The 23,435-nt window shown below is 43.1% G+C and overlaps 1 protein-coding gene across 1 annotated transcript in view; it reads right to left on the bottom strand.

The window, feature by feature from the left end:
- SLC5A12 (solute carrier family 5 member 12) overlaps positions 1–18,404 on the bottom strand; it is a 93,847-nt gene extending 75,443 nt beyond the window's left edge. Inside the window, exon 1 of the mRNA XM_040410425.1 lies at positions 18,008–18,404. Within this exon, the coding sequence (XP_040266359.1) occupies positions 18,008–18,364 (357 nt within the window). The 5' untranslated portion in view covers positions 18,365–18,404. The remainder of the gene's footprint in view (positions 1–18,007) is intronic.
- Positions 18,405–23,435: the final 5,031 nt, after the last annotated feature.

Here is a 23,435-nt window from a genome sequence, read left to right as displayed (position 1 = left end):
CTGTCCCCTGTGCACTGCTGATGGCGCTGCTGTGACCACCCTGCATCTGTTCCAACTCCCGCCAGTAGTTGACTCTTAGGTGCTGGGTAAGGGTAGTGGTACCCAGCCGAGCAACAGACCTCCCTCTTCTCACCCTGGCATGGCACAGCTGACAGATGGCAATTGTCACATCGTCTGCTGCCAGGGTGAATTAAGCCCAAACAGGCGACTTACGCACCGACCTCCTGTCAGATGGGGTGGTGCTGGCTTGCGCCTGTTTGGGCTCGGTGCGCACAGGTGAAGGCGGCACCTGCTGCTGCTAGTGCTGCCGCCGCCTCCTTCTGCCATTACCAATGGAGCCCCTGCACTGGGCTCCCTGGTGACCTGGCGCACCATTTGCCTCGGGTGCCTACCTTCCTTATCAGTGCTGCTGCCACCTGACAAGGGAGGTGGCACCCATTCTAAGTCACCCTCCTCCTTATCCCCTGTAATGTCAGACCCAAGGTCGACCAGTCGTTGACTGAGGGGTACAGCAGACGTGGAGCCCCCGACCTGGCTCTGCTGTCCCCTCGCTGATGCCTGGGTCTGACTAGGTGTGGGGGTTCTGTGGCTAAAACCACCCACACCAGTTGGAAGGGAGGTCACTGGGTTACTGAGATGTCACTGGTTTACTGACGGGCGGTACCCCTTCCTACTTCCCTTCCAAAAGGTCCTGAGCATCCGGACCAAGCTCTATCTCACTCTCCTGCATTACCACCCCCAAGATGTTCCTCTCACTGTCGCTGTCAAACAGCATCAGGGTCAATTCTTGGGGGCTGGGCCTGCAGGAGGCGGAGAGCTGCTGCTGATCAGAGCCAGGGAAGAGGACTCTGTGCCACTAGCTTGTGTCACAAAAGACACAACTGCCTCGGCGTCTTGAGATGAAATGGGGCGGCACCCATGCCCAAAAAAATCACGGATGAGGCGGACGCCCCTGCCACCTACGACCGCCCCTCCGTGGGTAGAGGAGCGGCCCCGTGCTGGCAACGTTCCAGCACTGTAGCCAACTCCCCTACCACGACCACGGCTGCCGGCATGCCCACGTGCACTCATTTTGTGTTTTTACATACAAAAAAAAATATAAGGAAAATAATGAGGGAATTTGGGCAAACTTTATTGGGTTGTGGACCATGGGGCAAAAAAGGTAAAATAAAATATACACGATACCCTAAAACACAGAAAAAGAAATTATTATTATTTTTATTTTATTTTTCACAGACAAAGACACAGACACTAATCACGACCCACACGAAACCCTAAAACACTAACCCTAAAACACAGAAAAATACTTTTTGTTTGTTTTTTTTGTTTGTTTTTTCACAGAGAAAGGACGAAGACACTAATCACTACCCACACAAAACCCCAAAAGACTAACCCTAAAACACAGAAAAATATTTTCTTTTTTTCACATACAAAGGATGCTGACACTAATCACTACCCACACGAAACCCTAAAACACTAACCCTAAAACACAGAAAAATTAGTTTTGTTTGGTTTTTTTGTTTGTTTTTTCACAGACAAATGACGCTCACACTAATCACTACCCACACGAAACACTAATACACAGAAACAAACTTTTTTTTTCACACGGACAGCAAAAGCCTACACTATCTCTATCTAACCTACACTACACCCTGCACTGGACCCTATCAGCTACACTATTCACTCACTAACCTACACTGACTATCTAACACTAACTATCTGGATTATATATATGAGGTAACTATATAATGTCCCTAACACCCTACACTGGACCCTATCAGCTACACTATTCACTCACTAACCTACACTATCTGGATTATATATATGAGGTATCAGAAGTCACAGGAATTCAGCACAGCACAAAGATCACACTCCTCTCTCACAACTGCATGAAACAGCACAAAATGGCTGTGTGGAGTTTCTCTTATATAGTAAGGGGTAGGCAACTTTCCTATTGGTTGCTAGGGAAGTTGCTAAGCTCCTGCAGCCTTCTCATTGGCCCACAAGCTAGAAGCAGGGAGGGATCATGTGTACTGTTAAGAAAATAAAAAAAAAAGAATATTCGATTTTACGAATACATAGCGCTATATTCTAAATATTCTCAAATTCTCAAAGTGCCGATATTCGCGATTAAAATTTGCTATTTGAATATTCGCGCTTAACACTATTGACCAACAGATACAGAGTCTTGTCATGGAAAGCTATCCAAGGGGGCATGCCTCTTAGGTCATTCATGAATGCCTGAAACCTGGGCGAAATCCACCACTGCCCCAGGTGCCCATTCATGGAGGAAACATTTTTGCACCGATTTTGAGAATGCCCCTTTTCACTGGGTCTGTTAGATGCCCTGGAGCATGAACTCAAAGACTCTGTGCCCAGGAAAAGCCTACTGAATACTTTGGTGCTCTGTGATCTATTTCCTGACATTCACAATGCAGGGGTAATCCAAGAGGCCTCTGGCCTCTGCATAGAGGATGAATGGAGCTCCATGGCATATGTTAGACCTGCTGCTCCATTCATATAAGTATGGGGCCCCCATTCTAGTAATTGTCAGGGGTCTCAGCAGTCAAATCCCCATTGAACTAATAGTTATTTCCTATTCTGCATATAGAAGATAACATGATATAACTAGAATACCGCTTTAAAAGCAATGAAACACCAATAGACATAGACATAGTTTTATTGATTTCCAGATCACACACAAGATCATGAGCCGTAATCTGCCACAGTAACTGCCTTTCATTCACAACAAGGACTTCAAATTTTCTGGACCTTTAGTCATAAACATCCACGTTTTAGTATGATAGGAAAGTGAGGTCAGAGTCGAGAGATGTCCTTCCTTACGTTTCCTCATGGCTCCAGGTATGCCAAGTTGAGTGCTGTGAAATGGCAACACAACATAGTCCCACACCACAAAATCAATACTCTCAGGTTTTCAAATTTTGACATCTTTGGCACTTTGCTTTCAATCAATGCAGGTCATAATTCATCCCTAAAGTAAACACAAAAATCAATAAAAACTTGCCATGAAGGCTATGTATACCTTCAGAGGCAATTGTTTTATGATTACATTTTACTCATTTTTTGCTAAAAATCATTTTTTCATTTGGCCTTTATTAAAAAATATTGAGCTGTTCTATCACAAAGGGTTAACTGTTTTTCTAGCTGTGTGACTGGTACTTTCACTTTCACTTTGTGCCCGTCATCTAATAACCCTTATCTCTAAATTACTGAGAGGTTATAAACACTTACTTAAGCCACATTCTTATCAGCAAGATAAGAACTGAGCTAAAATGAGTGTTTATAATGTCAGAGAGCAGAGATAAGGAGTCCGTCTGCTCCTGTTCTGACGGAAAAGACAGGAAATCCAAAGGGTGTTGCAAGAGCAGGTAAGCTCTGTACAGAAAAAAGGGCACTATACTTTTAATAAAGACCAATACATTTTTTTATTTTCATATCTAAATGAGTACAATGCAATAATAAAATGCATGTGTCCCCAAAGGTGTACATACCTTTTAAGAAGAAATAGAAATGATATAGTATGACGTGACAGCAGCATCAGTGTGAAGTGCCAAGAAGTAAATTGATGATGTATCATTTAAGGCAAAAGGGCTGATAGGGAACCAATAGTATTGCTTAATAGTATTGGAAGGCCATTGATGTTTGAAGACACATGTTAAAGTCAATAGGAATGTGAGCGGTCCATAGAGACCACAGGCAGCACACATCTGCTATTCACTGACTTGTTAAATAGACCTAACATAAAATTTTGTCTTAAAGCAGGTCATCTTGCAACACTCATCTTGGGCTATCTTGTCTAATAGGAAAGGTAAGGATGGACTCTGATTTGCAAGGCCCTGTCATCATGGCATGATACACTGTAAATCTAGAGCAAATGTATATAAAATGTGGCAGAGTTCTGGTGGAAAATTAAAGTACATCACGTGTGCCAAATTTATCATGTGTTTTAAAAACTTTTTGCACCTTCCTTGGTGAAAAAAAAACCCTAAAACATATATAAGAATATAAATAAATGAATAAATAACTCATTTTATACATACAGAGAATTGGTATGATGGAACCTTCCGATTTGTTCATGCATTTGTAAAACCGGATCTGAAGAACACTGGTACAAAGAGTTCTGCCGACGGCATGATTACAATTGTATAGGAGATATACGGCATGCTACAAAGCAAACAACCTGCACACAACTCCCCAAAACTGTGATTGCAGATAGAGATGAGCGAATCGAATTCAACGAAGTGGAATTCGATCTGAATTTCAGGATAAATTCGATTCGCCACAAAACAAATTTTTTTACACAATTTGGCGAAGCAGCCAAATAGAATTTTCCAAAACTTCGCTCATCTCTAATTGCAGACTTGAAACTAGTTATCAATGTCTTCATTTCCTTAATTGCAAAAAAAAAGACCCCAATACCTGCTGAGATGGATAGCAGAGCACCACAGAACTAATAACCTCAGGTTTTTCACATTTCAACATCTTTGACAATTTGCTTTCTATTACTGTAATTCATCCATGAAGTAAACAGAAATCAGTAAACAAGAATCAATAAAAACTTGACTTAAATAAGGAATATAATTATAGGGTGTGAAAAGATAGCGGCCATATAGCTGAACAAATTGTATCTTCATAAATTCTAAGGTGAAAAAAAGGGCTGACAAGGAACCAATAGTATTGCTTAATGCATTAATAACACTCTCGTCGAATCAGTCTTATTTCTGGTAAACTTTGTTTAAACAAACATAAATATACGTTTTATGACGAGTCATAACAACTATGGTTTATTTCACCAAAATAGAAACAAAATTAGTGTGGAAACTATAGTGACAGGAAGATACTGGGAATATGTTAACTTATGATTCTGCATTTAGTTTAGATAACACGTCTCATAAATCATGAGTGTTAACTCTACTACATCCGTATCTCTTGAAGACTGCCATTCGTAGGCTAGGGGAGGAATTGGATGTGCACGTGCTGGCCCTTTACTTCGTCAGGAGTTAGAGAACGCACGTGTGAGATGGGGAAACGGCTCTCATTGTCTGAACACTGTTTGTGTAAATTAATTTAAATATTAAATATCTGGACTGACATTCTGCTGTTTGGCCACAAGATGGCACTGTTTCCTAAACACAGTTACAGACCACATATTGTTCCATATTCATAAGAGGTGGAGTTACAAGAGACTGGAGAGGAAGAGATAGAGCAGCCATCTTGGGGAGAGCTTGGAAGAGGATCCAGGAGGTGTGTGTGAGTAGGATCCATCAACATCCAGGTGTGGGAGCACCCTTCAGTGACCAGAACTACATTCCAGTGAAGCTTAGTGTGTCCAAGGCCGTGATCCTGCCCAGAGGAGCGAGGATTGCTTCCAGAAACGCTGATGAGAGCTGAGTAGCAAAGCAACATACACTGTGGTACTGCATGCTTGTTGGGGAAGCTTTTGTTCTGTTCATAGCCACCAGTGGAGACAAAGCAGACCCGGGTCGGTAAGACTGATCGTGCACACACCTCATCACAGTGTTGGCGCCTAAAATCCTAGAGACTGAGCCCAGGCCTGTAGTTAGTTAGATAGGATTTCTCTTTGTGTCAGGCCACAAGTGTTGCTGGCTGTTTATTGCAAGGACTCCACAATTTAAAGTGACATTTCACACAGGAGAGCTGATAAACTTCCCACAAACTCAAGGCAGGCTGGTGTTTTGGCTCAGATGGAATACTCAGGCATGTGCTACAAGACCAGTTATTGAAGGGGAATTCTGTAGAGCATTGTAAGTTTCTAAGCTGTTGTGCTACACCGCAGGCTAATCAGTACCACACACCCAAACAGTTGTTCTTGATCTTTTAGGGCAGGCATGCTCAACCTGCGGCCCTCCAGCTGTTGGAAAACAAAAACTCCCATCATTCCCGGACAGCCTACAGCTAGAGGGCTGCAGGTTGAGCATCCCTGTTTTAGGGTAATAACAGGTAAGGCATGGCTGTTTAATTGTGCCCTCCAGTTGGTAAGTTACCGCACTTTCCTCCGGCATCCATCAGAGGGTTCTGCGCTGTGCATCACAAGGGTGTCAGCCTTCGGGCTGGGTATATGTAAATTTATTGTGTGTTCCCAGCATTTGTGGTTGTGCTAATTGCCACGTTTAAGTAAAATACTGTTCTGGCAAAAGCTGGTGTTGGGGTTGCTTTCCTCGTTCGTGACTTCACTGTATCCTAGGGAGCCCACCCCGGTACACGGCTTACACACGCCCTAAGGAACAGGCCAGGAGGCCTTTACGACAGGATGTAGGGCGCAGCCTGCAGCATTCACTGAATACTCTGGTGGCTGGGACTGCCGCCTACTGGGAAAGACCAAAGAGCTGATCGGACCCCCAGATGGGAGGGGAAGGCAGCAGGGTGAGAAGTATGGTGCCTGTGCCTACAGGGATAAGTCAGGCACCGGTGGGCATGGGATGCCAGTGGAAGACTAAATCTATGCTTAATCATAGCTTAGGAGTCCACTGATTGGCCTTGTGAAAGACCAATGTCGGCAGTGTGTAGCTCATGATGAAATTCACGTTTCTTGAGCTGGCGTGGTGGGTATATAAGGTGTGCAATAGACTGTCGGTTCACATATCCCTAGTTGCTGTCATGGGTAAAACGGACAATTTATCAGAGTTGCAAAAAAGATGATTATTGGCTTTCGGGCCAAGGGTGGCAGTATTTCTGAACCTCTGCAGTTTGTGAACTGTTCTCATGCTGCTGTGGTGAAAGTGTATGGTTAGTGGGCAAATGCCACCATTGCGAATAAGCAACGTGGAAACTGTGGAGCACCACGTGCCACTGATGTGAGAGGTGAACATCAGCTATGAAGGGTGGGGAAGACCAATTAGGAATGAGTTACAGTAATTAAGATAGGAATGTATCAGGGCAATAATGAGGGTTTTTATTGTTTCCACAGTAAGAAAGGTGTGGATTCTAGAGAGTTTTTGAGGTGCAGGAGGCATGAGCAGGCAAGAGATTGTATATAGGGGCTAAAGGACAGATTAGTGTAAAACAACACTGCGACAGTGGGCGTGCTGCTTATGCGTGACAGTAGTGCCACACACTGAGATGGAGATATCGGGGTTATCAAGGTTAGTAGATGGAGAAAACGCAAGTAGTTCAGTTTTTTAAAGACTCAGTTTTAGATATAGAGAGGCTGTGATGTTAGAGGAAGCAGAGAGACAGTCACTGTTGTTCTGTAGTACAGCAGGTGTGATGTCACGGGTTGAAGTGTATCTTTGGGTGTCATTGGCATAAAGATTGTATTAACCTCCTCAGGACCGCCGTACGCAGGATTGCGTCTTTGCGGCGGTCCTGTTGTTCTGGGTGGACGCGCCGGTGCGTCCTCTCGCGAGACGCGAGATTTCGTGCATTGCCGGCCCGCGCATGCGCATCGCGGGCCGGCAAAAGTTAAAGAAGTATTTTGTCACCAGCCTGCCAGCCACGATCATTGGCTGGCAGGCTGGCGATTTTCAAAAAATCAAATCAGAAGCCAGATAACAGATCATATTAGTAAATATGATCTGTTATATGGCTTCTCTGCTCCTCTGCTGGTCCTTTTCGTCCGTTGGATCCAGCAGAGGAGCAGACTTCACTGTGAGTACCCACCAAACACTACCCTTAGCCCCTGATCACCTTCCATCACCCCCATCATCCTAATTAACCCCTTGATCGCCCCTGTCAATCACTTAGTGAAAGACAAAAAGTGATCAGTGTAAACTGTCACTTTTTTTTTTTCACTGGTATTGGCTGTTAGGTTTTAGGGATAGTTTAGGCCCCTTGGTTAGGTAGTTAGCGTCAGTTAGCGCCCAGCCCACCGCAGTCACTTTTATTCGCTGTTTAGCGTATCGCTAATCAGCATTTGTACTTTTATAGTATCTGTAAGTGATCAAAACTGATCACGGTCAGATCTATAATAGTATTAGTGTCACCTTAGCTCGCCCTCCACTCAAAACGCAGTGTTTGCCCGATCAGGCCTGATCGGTCGCCCACACGTGCGTTCACCCACGCCCGCCCCACCGCAGTGACAAAAAAAAATTTGTTTTTTGATCACTGCACATTCACTTTACACGCACTGCGGCGATAAAAAAATCAGTTTTGATATTTTTTATCAACCGCAGCGGCCTCCGGTACTTCGCTAGCCTCCCCTTTGTAAGACAGGCTTGCTTTTTTTCTTGGGTAGTCTCAGGGAATACCCCTAAATTTAGTAGTCCAAAATGTCAAACAGGGGGTATTCTTCTGAAGAGGCCTACAGGATTCTGACCCAGTCGGATGAGGAGTGGGAACCCTCATCTGACGAATCTAGCGGGTCAGAATATGAACCTGTGGAAAGCAGTGGCTCTCTGACCCAAAGTTCGGACGAGGAGGTGGAGGTCCCTGGCAGCACCAGGCGTACCCGGCCCCGTGTCGCTAGACCACAGGTTATGCAGGATCCGCTTCAAGAGCAGCAGAGTGGGGCTGTCGCTGCCGGATCACGTGGTGAGGCATACACCAGCAGTGCAGCCCTTCCTGGACCTAGTACCAGCACTGCCGTACAACATGGTGACGTGGCGAGCACCAGAAGGGCAGTTGAAGCTGGTACGGTGGCACGTGCATTAGTTACCCCGTCGCAGCCACCGCGCAGACAGGCCCGTAGAGCCCCTAGAATCCCTGAGGTGCTGGCAAACCCTGATTGGCAGTCACCAACTTCAGCCGCACCTGTAGTTCCCCCTTTCACCGCCCAGTCTGGAGTTCGGGTTGAGACGGCTCAAATCGGTTCGGCCCTGGGTTTTTTTGAGCTGTTCTTGACTGCGGAGCCCTTGGACTTAGTCGTGGCAGAGACCAACCAATATGCCACACAATTTATATCCGCCAACCCAGGAAGCTCTTATGCCCAGTCTTTCCGGTGGAAACCAGTCCAAGTTTCCGAACTTAAAATTTTTCTGGGCCTTCTCCTCAACATGGGTCTAACTAAAAAGCATGAATTGCGGTCATATTGGTCCACGAACCCGATTCATCACATGCCCATGTTCTCTGCTGCTATGTCCAGGACACGATTTGAGACCATCCTGCGTTTCCTGCACTTTAGCGACAACACCACCTCCCGTCCCAGAGGCCACCCAGCTTTTGACCGGCTCCACAAAATTCGGCCCCTCATAGACCATTTCAACCAGAAATTTGCAGATTTGTATACCCCCGAGCAAAACATCTGCGTAGACGAGTCCCTAATACATTTTACCGGGCGCCTTGGCTTCAAACAATACATCCCAAGCAAGCGTGCCCGGTATGGGGTCAAATTGTATAAGCTCTGTGAAAGGGCCACAGGCTATACCCACAAATTTCAGATCTATGAGGGAAAAGATCAGACCCTGGAGCCGGTCGGTTGCCCTGACTACCTGGGGAGCAGTGGGAAGACAGTCTGGGACTTGGTGTCACCCTTATTCGGCAAGGGGTACCATCTTTATGTGGACAATTTTTACACAAGTGTGGCCCTCTTTAGGCATTTGTTTCTAGAACGGATTTGCGCCTGTGGCACCGCGCGAACTAGTCGCGTGGGCTTCCCCCAACGGCTTGTAACCACCCGTCTTGGAAGGGGGGAGAGGGCTGCCTTGTGTAACGAAGAACTGCTCGCGGTGAAATGGAGAGACAAGCGTGACGTTTACATGCTCTCCTCCATTCACGCAGACACGACAATCCAAATTGAAAGGGCAACCCGTGTCATTGAAAAGCCCCTCTCAGTCCACGACTATAATGCGCTCATGGGAGGGGTGGACTTCAATGACCAGATGTTGGCTCCCTATTTAGTTTCCCGCAGAACCAGACGCTGGTATAAGAAGGTGTCTGTATATTTAATTCAATTGGCTGCCTATAATAGTTTTGTTCTCTACAGTAAGGCTGGGAGAACAGGATCCTTCCTCAAATTCCAGGAAGAGATCATCGAGAACCTCATTTATCCGGGAGGTTCCGTGGCCCCATCCACCAGTGTAGTTAGCCGTCTACACGAGCGACATTTCCCCAGTGTCGTTGCTGGTACCTCAACCCAACCGCCACCCCGAAAAAAATGTTGTGTCTGTAGCAGGAGTGGAATAAGGCGTGACACCCGCTATTTCTGTCCTGACTGTCCGGACCACCCTGCCCTATGCTATGGTGAGTGTTTCCGGAAGTACCACACACAGGTACACCTAGCATAGGGATCACATCTCACCAGGACAGGCACACAGGGCTATTAGGGCCCTTTCTCTCACAGCTGCTGCAAACCTCTCCTTTCACCTGGGATAAAGTGCATAACGTACTTCGCCACATCTTTGGGCGATTTGCGCTTTGCACATTGTCCCATGGGGAAGGAGAGGTTTGTTCTATAAAAGTAAAAAAAACTAAACAAAAAAAAAATTACCGGTAAGTAAAAAAGTTAAAAAAGTTTAAAAAAGTTAATATGTTCTGTTCTAAAGTTAATAAAGTTATTGCTTTGCGGCCTGGTTTTTTCTTTTTTGTTTTGTTTTTTTTACCTTCCAGGTGGACCAACCGATCGACCAGCTGCAGCACTGATGTGCATTCGGACAGAAGCATTGCGCTGCTGTCAGATTACACGCAAGTCGGTGTATGCGGCGCTGCAAGACGAGATTTCTCCTCTGCAGTAAAAGATATGTTTGCCGAGGCATATAAGCTGAGGAGGTGGCGGTGTTCATATACTTTGGCAAACACTTTGTATATATAAAAAAAAAAATCCCGGCAATGATTTATTCATCCACATCGATTGATGTGAATGGAGAAATCTGGTTTGCCAGGGCATACGAGCTGAAGTGGGTATGGATGTTGGGCGGAGCTCCTATGTCCTGGCAGACGCCTTTCCCCTCCTTTTTCTTTTTTTGGCAGAGATTTTTTCATCCACATTGATCGATGCGAATGAAGAAATCTGTGCCGTTCATTTTTTTCTTTCAGCCCAGAGGCTGAACGGAAAAAAAAAATCTCATTACCCGTATGCTCAATATAAGGAGAATAGCAGAAACTCCTAATGCTGGGCATACATGTAATGATTGCGGAGACCCTTAAATGCCAGGGCAGTACAAACACCCCACAAATAACACCATTTTGGAAAGAAGACACCCCAAGGTATTCGCTGAGGGGCATATTGAGTCCATGAAAGATTGAAATTTTTGTCCCAAGTTAGCGGAAAGGGAGACTTTGTGAGAACAAAATCAAAAAAATCAATTTCCGCTAACTTGTGCCAAAATTTTTTTTTTTCAATGAACTCGCCATGCCCCTCATTGAATACCTTGGGGTGTCTTCTTTCCAAAATGGGGTCACATGTGGGGTATTTATACTGCCCTGGCATTTTAGGGGCCGCAAAGCGTGAGAAGAAGTCTGGTATCCAAATGTCTAAAAATGCCCTCCTAAAAGGAATTTGGGCCCCTTTGCCCACCTAGGCTGCAAAAAAGTGTCACACATCTGGTATCTCTGTATTCAGGAGAAGTTGAGGAATGTGTTTTGGGGTGTCTTTTTACATATACCCATGCTGGGTGAGATAAATATCTTGGTCAAATGCCAACTTTGTATAAAAAAATGGGAAAAGTTGTCTTTTGCCAAGATATTTCTCTCACCCAGCATAGGTATATGTAAAATGACACCACAAAACACATTCCCCACCTTCTCCTGAGTACGGAGATACCAGATGTGTGACACTTTTTTGCAGCCTAGGTGGGCAAAGGGGCCCACATTCCAAAGAGCACCTTTCGGATTTCACAGGTCATTTACCTACTTACCACACATTAGGGCCCCTGGAAAATGCCAGGGCAGTATAACTACCCCACAAGTGACCCCATTTTGGAAAGAAGACACCCCAAGGTATTCCGTGAGGGGCATGGCAAGTTCCTAGAATTTTTTATTTTTTGTCACAAGTTAGTGGAAAATGATGATTTTTTTTTTATTTTTTTTCATACAAAGTCTCATATTACACTAACTTGTGACAAAAAATAAAAACTTCCATGAACTCACTATGCCCATCAGCGAATACCTTGGGGTCTCTTCTTTCCAAAATGGGGTCACTTGTGGGGTAGTTATACTGCCCTGGCATTCTAGGGGCCCAAATGTGTGGTAAGGAGTTTGAAATCAAATTCTGTAAAAAATAACCTGTGAAATCCGAAAGGTGCTCTTTGGAATATGGGCCCCTTTGCCCACCTAGGCTGCAAAAAAGTGTCACACATCTGGTATCTCCGTACTCAGGAGAAGGTGGGGAATGTGTTTTGGGGTGTCATTTTACATATACCCATGCTGGGTGAGAGAAATATCTTGGCAAAAGACAACTTTTCCCATTTTTTTATACAAAGTTGGCATTTGACCAAGATATTTATCTCACCCAGCATGGGTATATGTAAAAAGACACCCCAAAACACATTCCCCACCTTCTCCTGAGTACGGGGATACCAGATGTGTGACACTTTTTTGCAGCCTAGGTGGGCAAAGGGGCCCACATTCCAAAGAGCACCTTTCGGATTTCACAGGTCATTTTTTACTGAATTTGATTTCAAACTCCTTACCACACATTTGGGCCCCTAGAATGCCAGGGCAGTATAACTACCCCACAAGTGACCCCATTTTGGAAAGAAGAGACCCCAAGGTATTCGCTGATGGGCATAGTGAGTTCATGGAAGTTTTTATTTTTTGTCACAAGTTAGTGGAATATGAGACTTTGTATGAAAAAAAAAAAAAAAAAAAATCATCATTTTCCACTAACTTGTGACAAAAAAGAAAAAATTCTAGGAACTCGCCATGCCCCTCACGGAATACCTTGGGGTGTCTTCTTTCCAAAATGGGGTCACTTGTGGGGTAGTTATACTGCCCTGGCATTCTAGGGGCCCAAATGTGTGGTAAGGAGTTTGAAATCAAATTCTGTAAAAAATGACCTGTGAAATCCGAAAGGTGCTCTTTGGAATATGGGCCCCTTTGCCCACCTAGGCTGCAAAAAACTGTCACACATCTGGTATCTCCGTACTCAGGAGAAGGTGGGGAATGTGTTTTGGGGTGTCATTTTACATATACCCATGCTGGGTGAGAGAAATATCTTGGCAAAAGACAACTTTTCCCATTTTTTTATACAAAGTTGGCATTTGACCAAGATATTTATCTCACCCAGCATGGGTATATGTAAAAAGACACCCCAAAACACATTCCCCACCTTCTCCTGAGTACGGGGATACCAGATGTGTGACACTTTTTTGCAGCCTAGGTGGGCAAAGGGGCCCACATTCCAAAGAGCACCTTTCGGATTTCACAGGTCATTTTTTACTGAATTTGATTTCAAACTCCTTACCACACATTTGGGCCCCTAGAATGCCAGGGCAGTATAACTACCCCACAAGTGACCCCATTTTGGAAAGAAGAGACCCCAAGGTATTCGCTGATGGGCATAGTGAGTTCATGGAAGTTTTTATTTTTTGTCACAAGTTAGTGGAATATGAGACTTTGTATGAAAAAAAAAAAAAAAAAAATCATCATTTTCCACTAACTTGTGACAAAAAAGAAAAAATTCTAGGAACTCGCCATGCCCCTCACGGAATACCTTGGGGTGTCTTCTTTCCAAAATGGGGTCACTTGTGGGGTAGTTATACTGCCCTGGCATTCTAGGGGCCCAAATGTGTGGTAAGGAGTTTGAAATCAAATTCTGTAAAAAATGACCTGTGAAATCCGAAAGGTGCTCTTTGGAATATGGGCCCCTTTGCCCACCTAGGCTGCAAAAAACTGTCACACATCTGGTATCTCCGTACTCAGGAGAAGGTGGGGAATGTGTTTTGGGGTGTCATTTTATATATACCCATGCTGGGTGAGAGAAATATCTTGGCAAAAGACAACTTTTCCCATTTTTTTATACAAAGTTGGCATTTGACCAAGATATTTATCTCACCCAGCATGGGTATATGTAAAAAGACACCCCAAAACACATTCCTCAACTTCTCCTGAGTACGGGGATACCAGATGTGTGACACTTTTTTGCAGCCTAGGTGGGCAAAGGGGCCCATATTCCAAAGAGCACCTTTCGGATTTCACAGGTCATTTTTTACTGAATTTGATTTCAAACTCCTTACCACACATTTGGGCCCCTAGAATGCCAGGGAAGTATAACTCCCCCACAAGTGACCCCATTTTGGAAAGAAGAGACCCCAAGGTATTCGCTGATGGGCATAATGAGTTCATGGAAGGTTTTATTTTTTTGTCACAAGTTAGTGGAATATGAGACTTTGTATGGAAAAAAAAAAAATAAAAAATCATCATTTTCCACTAACTTGTGACAAAAAATAAAAAATTCTAGGAACTCGCCATGCCCCTCACGAAATACCTTGGGGTGTCTTCTTTCCAAAATAGGGTCACTTGTGGGGTAGTTATACTGCCCTGGCATTCTAGGGGCCCAAATGTGTGGTAAGGAGTTTGAAATCAAATTCTGTAAAAAATGACCTGTGAAATCCGAAAGGTGCTCTTTGGAATATGGGCCCCTTTGCCCACCTAGGCTGCAAAAAAGTGTCACACATCTGGTATCCCCGTACTCAGGAGAAGGTGGGGAATGTGTTTTGGGGTGTCTTTTTACATATACCCATGCTGGGTGAGATAAATATCTTGGTCAAATGCCAACTTTGTATAAAAAAATGGGAAAAGTTGTCTTTTGCCAAGATATTTCTCTCACCCAGCATGGGTATATATAAAATGACACCCCAAAACACATTCCCCACCTTCTCCTGAGTACGGAGATACCAGATGTGTGACACTTTTTTGCAGCCTAGGTGGGCAAAGGGGCCCATATTACAAAGAGCACCTTTCGGATTTCACAGGTCATTTTTTACAGAATTTGATTTCAAACTCCTTACCACACATTTGGGCCCCTAGAATGCCAGGGCAGTATAACTACCCCACAAGTGACCCCATTTTGGAAAGAAGAGACCCCAAGGTATTCGCTGATGGGCATAGTGAGTTCATAGAACTTTTTATTTTTTGTCACAAATTAGTGGAATATGAGACTTTGTAAGAAAAGAAAAAAAAAATCATCATTTTCCGCTAACTTGTGACAAAAAATAAAAAGTTCTATGAACTCACTATGCCCATCAGCGAATACCTTAGGGTGTGTACTTTCCGAAATGGGGTCATTTGTGGGGTGTTTGTACTGTCTGGCCATTGTAGAACCTCAGGAAACATGACAGGTGCTCAGAAAGTCAGAGCTGCTTCAAAAAGCGGAAATTCACATTTTTGTACCATAGTTTGTAAACGCTATAACTTTTACCCAAACCATTTTTTTTTTACCCAAACATTTTTTTTTTATCAAAGACATGTAGAACAATAAATTTAGAGCAAAATTTATATATGGATCTCGTTTTTTCTGCAAAATTTGACAACTGAAAGTGAAAAATGTCATTTTTTTGCAAAAAAATCGTTAAATTTCGATTAATAACAAAAAAAGTAAAAATGTCAGCAGCAATGAAATACCACCAAATGAAAGCTCTATTAGTGAGAAGAAAAGGAGGTAAAATTCATTTGGGTGGTAAGTTGCATGACCGAGCAATAAACGGTGAAAGTAGTGTAGGTCAGAAGTGTAAAAAGTGGCCTGGTCTTTCAGGGTGTTTAAGCACTGGGGGCTGAGGTGGTTAAAGAAACACATTTCCTGATAGTTTGTTCAACAGGGGCTGTGTTGAGAGAAAAGAGAGGGCCTAGGATTGAACCCTGAGGAACTCCAACAGCAAGAGGGTGAGAAAAGTAGAACCAGCAAATAACACACTGAAGGAGCGGCCAGAAAGATAGGAAGAGAACCAAGTGAGAATGGTGATTTGAGCATGGTGAGAAGGAGATGATGGTCTACAGTGCTGCAGAGATATCGAGGAGAATGAGTAGAGAGTAATCACCATTACATTTAGCTGTCAGGAGGTTGTTTGTAACTTTGGTAGGGGCAGGTTCTGTAGAATGTAGGGTACGAAAATCAGATTGAAATAAATCAAGGAGAGAGTTAGTGGAGAGATGGCAGATGAGGCGAGAGTAGACCAGATGCTCCAAGAGTTTAAAGATGAAGGGGAGATTACAGATATGTCTGTAGTTAGTTGGATAGGACGTGTCAGGAGAAGGTTTTTTTTAATAATGGGTTATCAAACAATATTTAAAATAAGAGGGGAAGATACAGATGGGGAGAGAGACTGGAGGAGGTGTGAGGGAATAGGGTCAGTAGTGCATTGGTAGGGTGAGAAGAATAGAGGAGCCTGGAGACTTCTTCTTCGGTGACTGGGTCAAATGTGGAAAGTGAACCTTATATGGGAGGGGGGGTATCAATGACACCTTGAGGCTGTGAGCAAATTTCCTGCCAGATATTTTCAATTTTCTCTTTGAAGTATGTGTTCACATCTTCAGTGCAGAGGTCTGTAATAGATGTCTGCAATTTTGGACTGAGGAGGGAGTGTAAGAGTGTTTTTTTTATTGGCTAGTGAGGAGATGACGGATATGAAATAGATCTATTTGGTGAGGGGAAAAGCAGAGTTATAAGTTGTTAGCATAAATTTGTAATAAAGGAAATCTTGTGGTGTGTGAGTCTTTCTTCATAGACGTTCAGCACTTCTGGAGCATCGCTGAAGATAGTGAGTTTGAGGTGTGTGCCAGGGTTCCTTTTGTCTCTGTTTGGAGGTTCTGAGTGTAGGGGGCTCTACTTCATCCAGGGTGCTTCTGAGGGCGTCATTATAGTGTTTTGCATCCAGTTCAGGACAGGAGAAGGAAGAGATTCAGGACAGAGATGACTATAGAGAGTCGATTCTGAGAGTTAGAAAATTGTAAAAGGCCAACAGAGGAGGTTAGAAATATAAGCTGTGAGGCACACGGGAGATAGGGCACTCTCAACCGATTTGGGTATAAATCCCTCCTTGCAAACCACATACACCCATACATGCTAATTGTTTTCCCAGGGGTGGATGGGATCTTCCAAAAAGAAAATTAAACACTACACATGGCTAGAAATGTCTGACATTAGTTGAAAGTGAATGACCAAGACTTCCAAGTACTATCCTGGCCCTCTAATTCCCCAGACTTGAATCTGAGCATGTGTGGAACCAAAGATGACCTTAAAGGGGTTGTGAAGTGGCTTAATATTAATGATCTATCCTCAGAACTGGTCATTAGTATCAGATCGGCAGGGGTCCAATCGGCACCCCTACTAATCAGCTGTTTGAAAGATCATCAATATTAGGCCACTACATAACCTACTTTAAGTTCATCTATATGTATAAAGAGAAAGAGAGAAGAAAAGATTTTTGGGGACATTTATCAAGAAGGAGGTATTGTACGCCAAACTTGATTACCCCTGTGCTGCTGGAGGATTGGGCAAATATATGCATAGGCCACACATCTCATGTTTTTGGCGTATCTTCTAGCCCTGCGACACACTTAAATTTAACGCAGCCTAGTAGCTGCAATAGATTTAAATCTTTCTTCACGCCAGAAAACTGGCATGATGAAAGATAAATGTGACAGGCTTGCTGCATCACCTGCTCCCCATTCATGGCACTAACACTTTTCTCACCACATCTGAAAAGTGTAGTGAAAGGGGAAACGTCGCACATGGTGTGCGACAAAATGTGAGACCTAATTACACCACAAAATTGCCATAAATAGATAAGTAAATGTCTCCCTTAGTATTTTTCATTTTGGTCTTAGGAGTCCAGTAGGCCAGCCACTTGACTACTAAGCTTAGATTTTGCAGAGATTTAGCTCAATAAATAAAAATTTCTACTGAATCTTTTACCACAAAATTAGATATCAAGCTGATACCTACAGGTTGAACTGCTTTTTCACTATGACTGGTCCCCATTGAAATTTTGTGTATAGCAAATATCATATCCATTTTTTATGACTGTTTAAAAATGAAAACAACTCATACATACATCTAAACATTTCCCATACTCACTGATCAGTAATTGTTGGTAATGTTAGAAAGATGCTTAGTACTGTACATACAGGCGGTACTAAGTAAAGATGTCCTTACCTCGTAGGTACTGGTGATTCCTGACCTGTAGAACATGGGCACAAACAGCTCAGCTGTAAAAATGACAACAAAGGTGTAGGCAATGAAGAACAAACCAAAGGAGGCCCCGAAACGATAGACTTCAGCTGGGGCCCCTAGCACTGTCACCGCTGACATGAAGCTGGCCGTCAGGGATAAGGCTACTGGTCCACATGACAACTGTTTACCGCCAACAAGAAAGTCAGATGAGGTTGTTTTTTTTCTTTCTTTTATAGCAAAAAACACCCCAATGCCTGCAGATATCAAAAACAATGCTGCAAAAACGAGGTAGTCCCAAATCACAAATGTGATGATTTCTGGAATCTGGAATTTGGGCATTATTGGTTAATTCTAGGGAAAGAAATCTTCACTGTGGACACCGAGAAGAAAAGGCATTAGGATGAGCAAGGAGCTTACCAAAGCTTTTATGCAGTTTTTGGGTTGAGTTAACCATTAATTTTGTACTCAGCAGTTCTACACCTCTAATTCAGTAGGATCTGTTACATGTTGACTTTCTGGAATAAAGATCTTATTGAAATTCTTCGCTAAATATGTTAAATTACATTACGTTATTAATAATGAAAAAAAAAAGTATTGTTATTACTCTTATTATATTGTGTTTTACTTATTATATTCAACTGGATCATCTTTCCTCCCACATCATTGCATCATCTGTCGGAGAAGAGTTGAGACCCCCTCCTCCCATAAGACATTGGACTTTCGTCCAGTCTTGTAGAAAACAGGGGGTTTGACTTTCAATAGTATAACGTGTATATTGGGGGCCTAAAAGGGATTGTACCTCTAATAACACTTAGGGGCACATTTATTAAGATCAGCAATTTAGATTTAATTGTGCCTGTGCTGGTGGAGGAAGCATCAAAGTTATGTAGAGGCGCAAGCCCTCTACTGTACATAACTTTGTTGTTTCCTCCTGCAGGACGTGTGATAATCTAAAAATCTACTCTACTCCCTAGTAGTGTGCCTATGCATCTTACACACCATTCACTTCTATGGTACTGGTGCGAACGCTGTACTCAGCAGTCCCATAGAAGTGAATAAAGTGTAAGACTCATTGGTGCACTACCACTACCACTCCAGGAAATAATGCTTTACCAGGTGATAAAAACACAAAAAAAAATAAAAAAATTAATAAAAGACAACAGCAGACAAACTCAACCGTATACCATGTTCACCCCTAAACCATAACATAAAAAACTGGTGAAATGAATACCATTGATTATCTCATAATTATTTTGTGGCATCTGTCAAGGTGTAGGATATATTAAGCAGCAAGTGGACAGTCAGTTCTTGAAGTTGATGTGTTGAAAGCAGTGTAAAGTGTGGCCTGTGATCAAACCCAAAACCGCATTCAGCCTGGCAAATAGTGATGAGGATGTACTGCAGGAAAAATGGTCCAGCGTAAGCATCTGAGCAAATTGTGATGGCTAGATGACTGGGGTCAGATCCTTTTTACAAATGGCTGATTTTGTAGGGTGTCTGGGGTATGTAGTGGTTATTACCTACCAAAAGAGGTCAGAGGAACTAGTGAACAAAAAAGGGTCATGGGCATCCAGAACTTTCTGATGATGACAGAAAGCAAAAGCTAGCCCACTTGGTTGATCCTGTGGAAGAGTTACAGTAATGTATCAAAAACTGCTAAAAAAGTTGATGTCGGCTATGACATAAAGGAGACAGGACGCACAGTGCATCACAACTGCCAGCAGGACCAGAAGCAATGAGCACTTCCATCAATACAGATTGATGAAAAAATAACTGGGGAAAAACCCACTATTGCTACAACATGAAAGTTAAAAAAAAAAAAAAAAAAACATGCTCACAAAGCACACCCCGATTGATTAAAAAAACTAGACCACTAGCAAATACGGCATGTTTATATTGTGTTTCAAAATCCCCACACTCTTTTAGATATCATCTAGAGTGGGTGTTCTTTCCCAAAAAAAAATGCACAAGAAAAAAAATGTCAAGATGCAAAAAATGACATAAAGAACTTTGTGAATCCAGCCTGCTTCCAAAAAAGGCTTTTCTGAAATGTGAGACTGTCCTATATCTGCAGAGAGAGGTTTTTACCTGAAGCATTCTGTTATCTATTCTATTAATCACTGATGCTGATAACTGTTATGGTAATGATCAGCAAATCTGTGCAATAAATAACTGGACATCATGGAAAAGACATGATCAGGAGACAGAGTGGGCAGATGTAAGCAGCACTCTCTACAAAGATCCTTTAAAGGGACACTTCCATTTTTTAAACTTAATATTAATAGAAAACACATTTTTATAGCTGTATTTCAATGTTTTTTTTTTTTCCATTTAAGCAAATTGAATGTTGTCCTTCTGTAGCCATCAACACAGAGAGACAAAATTGCTTTATAGAAAGGTAATCCATGTCAGCTTACTGCTGCTATGAAGTGAATATGTTATCTCAAGGATAATCAAGGGTAATCTCTAGTGTCCCAAAACCTTATAGTGCCCCGCCTGTGGTGCTCACAGCCCTTAGAGTGCCTCCCTGTAGTGCCCTCAGTCTTTAAACTGCCCCGTAGTCCCTGCAGACCTTATAGTGCCCCTACACCTCATAGTACCCCCCTGTGGTTCCCACAGTCCTTATAGTGCCTTGTTGTAGTGCCCACAGCCCTTAAACTTCCCCCATAGTGCCCCCTATAGTGCCCACAGTCCTTTAACTGCCACCCTGTAGTGCCAACAGCCCTTAAACTGCCCCCCATGTATTGCCCACAGTCCTCACAATGCCCCTAGTAGTGTCACCAGTCTTTATAGTGCTCCCCTGTAGTTCCTCCAGTCCTTAAACTGCCTCCTGTAGTGCCAACAATGCTTATACTGCTACCCTGTAGTGCCAACAGTTCTTCTAGTGCCTCCTGTAGTGCTCACAGTCCTTATAGCGCCCTCTGTAGTGTCCCCAGTCTTTATAAAGTCCCCCTGTAATGCCCCCAGTCCTTAAATTGCCCCCCTTAGTGCCCCCAGACCTAAAGTGGCCCCCTGTACTGCCCCCAGACCTTATAGTGGCCTCCTGTACATATAATTCCCTCATGCTGCCCAGTAATACTTTCCCCAACAGACAAGGAAAAAATAAAACAACATACTCACTGGACCTCCAACCACTGTCAGTGAAGCAGCGATGAGTCCCCAGCTTCTTTGGTGTTGGCATTGAAGTCAACATGCCACCTGCATCTAGGCGCAGGTGCGGGATGACGCCATTGCACAGCCCAAGACCTGCCTGCACCGTACTACTTCTGAGTGGACCTAATTTCCTGTGGCCTACGAGAGAGAACGGCAGGGCAGGGAGCAATTGGCTCTCATGTCCAACCACATTGATTCAATTGTATTGGCATGCTGAAGATGGCGATACAGTTATACAGTATATCTATGGTGGCCAGTACATTCAGCTGGCCTGGTTAGGATGGACGGGATTAAATATTCTATACTCTCACAGTGCTAGTGAGAGATTTATTCTCACGCATGTGCTGTTGTGATGGAGCACAGGGGCAGGCTATGAGTGACACGTTCATTGTGGGTTGTAACTAGTTAGAATCATGTGCAAAATGTACGACACGTGTTCCAGGAACTGCCTGGGGCATCATTTGACAGAGGAGCACAGCGCTGGCCCGGTAGGCAAAATTTAAAGATTACCAGTGGAAAAGTTGTTATTCACATCAAGAGGGAAAACATAAAAAAAATCTCTGAATACCTATGTGGCGGGCACAGCACTATGAAGTGCCTTTTGCGCTGTGGCATTAGAAGAGTTTTGATATCTCTGACTTTTAGTCTAACCAGACTGTCTATTACTCTGTAATTCCTCTAGCGCCGTTCTATGGAAACTGATCTCTCTGAGAGATATATCTGAGGTCTAACTAATAGTTCTATTTGCAGTATGCAGTTGGCAGTGACTATATGCAGATTGGTTGAGTATGATCTGGTATGACTGTATGCAATTTGGATTGCAATATGGAATCTGAATGCTTGCAATTTGTAGCTTGCAATTTGTATTTGCAATTGTATGGTTGCCATTGAATTTGGTGGAACTATTTTGGCCTCTTGTTCCCATAAAACTCAGCTCTCAGTGAAGTGAATGTCTCTTCAGCTCCTGTCTCTGGTGAATAATGATTCTAGCAGCTCCTGCTAGAGGAATTCCAAGACAGGCTGTGTGTGAGGCTGACTGTGATTGGTGAAAACTCTTGCTGTGTGAGAAGCTAGCTGTGATTGGTCTAGACTTCTGCCCAGCAACAACAGATTAACACTATGCATTCTGTTGTTTCTGCTGTGTCACTGCTTACCTTACATTACAAAATGAATCTTAAAGGCATATTATCTTTTTCTGCTTCTGTGAACACAAAATATAACAGTTATATGATATCCAAAATATGATATCACAGTAAATAACTCTGCTTTTGTCTTTGTATTAAGGCTATTGGCAGGTCTAGCTATATACACATATAAGCTATACTAGCAACCTAGGACAGGTCTTAGTTGGCCAGCTACAACCTATTTAAAGGGGCTGTCCAGCTTTTTATTAAGCGTTGGCCTATCCTCAGGTTAGGGCATCACTAGCTTATTGCCAGGGGGATCCAAGTGAAGCATTCAATGTTGTTACTTGTGTAAATCTTACGATCCAATAACCGTAAAATCCCATATCACTACCATTAAACATATGCAGCTGTGTGTATGATTTTAATTCTGTCCAATTTTATTTGCAAAATGTTGCTTTCCATTTTTCCAACAGGTTACAGATTTATCCTCCTCATTCACAGTGTTTTAAAGAGATTCTCTAGTAAAATAAAACAGTAATTCACATACACGTTGCTTTTCTGGACCCAACATTTGTTTTTCTTTATGGATCTTATTTTACTGGGATGGAGTACAAGGCAGTAAAATCCAACCAATGACATCCAAGGAGCATAGTAAAACCCTGTAATGTCCTTTTTTATTATTGGCAACTCTTCAATTCCATTTATGGGGAAGTTCTGCTGATTTGGCCCTGAAGACAGGTCTGTGCTATTAAAGTCTATTGGCCGCTTCTTGCGACCTTTAAGCCAAGTTAAACTTGGTTACATAAGAGGACTGTTTTGTCTGTTCTTGTTACTACATTCTTCACCGTGTTACAATGACAAACACAACCATTTTTTTTCTACTTCCAGCTAAGAAACATACGCTGGGCTTGGAAAATGACCTCTATGTCTATGATATTGTATTTCTAGCAGAACAATGTGATTCATTACCCAAGGAGAGAATGTTATATGCACATTGCAGTACAGACATAGACTAAATCTGGATGAAGAAAAGGTTTGGATGTAGTTTTGATTTCACAATACCCTTTCTGGGACTATTTTAAGTCAACAAATCTCTCTTTTTTCCTGGGCCTCATTTCTGGTGCTAGAGG

Source organism: Bufo bufo, chromosome 10, assembly GCF_905171765.1.
Source record: "Bufo bufo chromosome 10, aBufBuf1.1, whole genome shotgun sequence".
NCBI classification, from domain to species: Eukaryota; Metazoa; Chordata; class Amphibia; order Anura; family Bufonidae; genus Bufo; species Bufo bufo.
The sequence above is the reverse complement of the archived record's forward strand: the minus strand, read 5'-3'. Positions and strand labels throughout refer to the sequence as shown.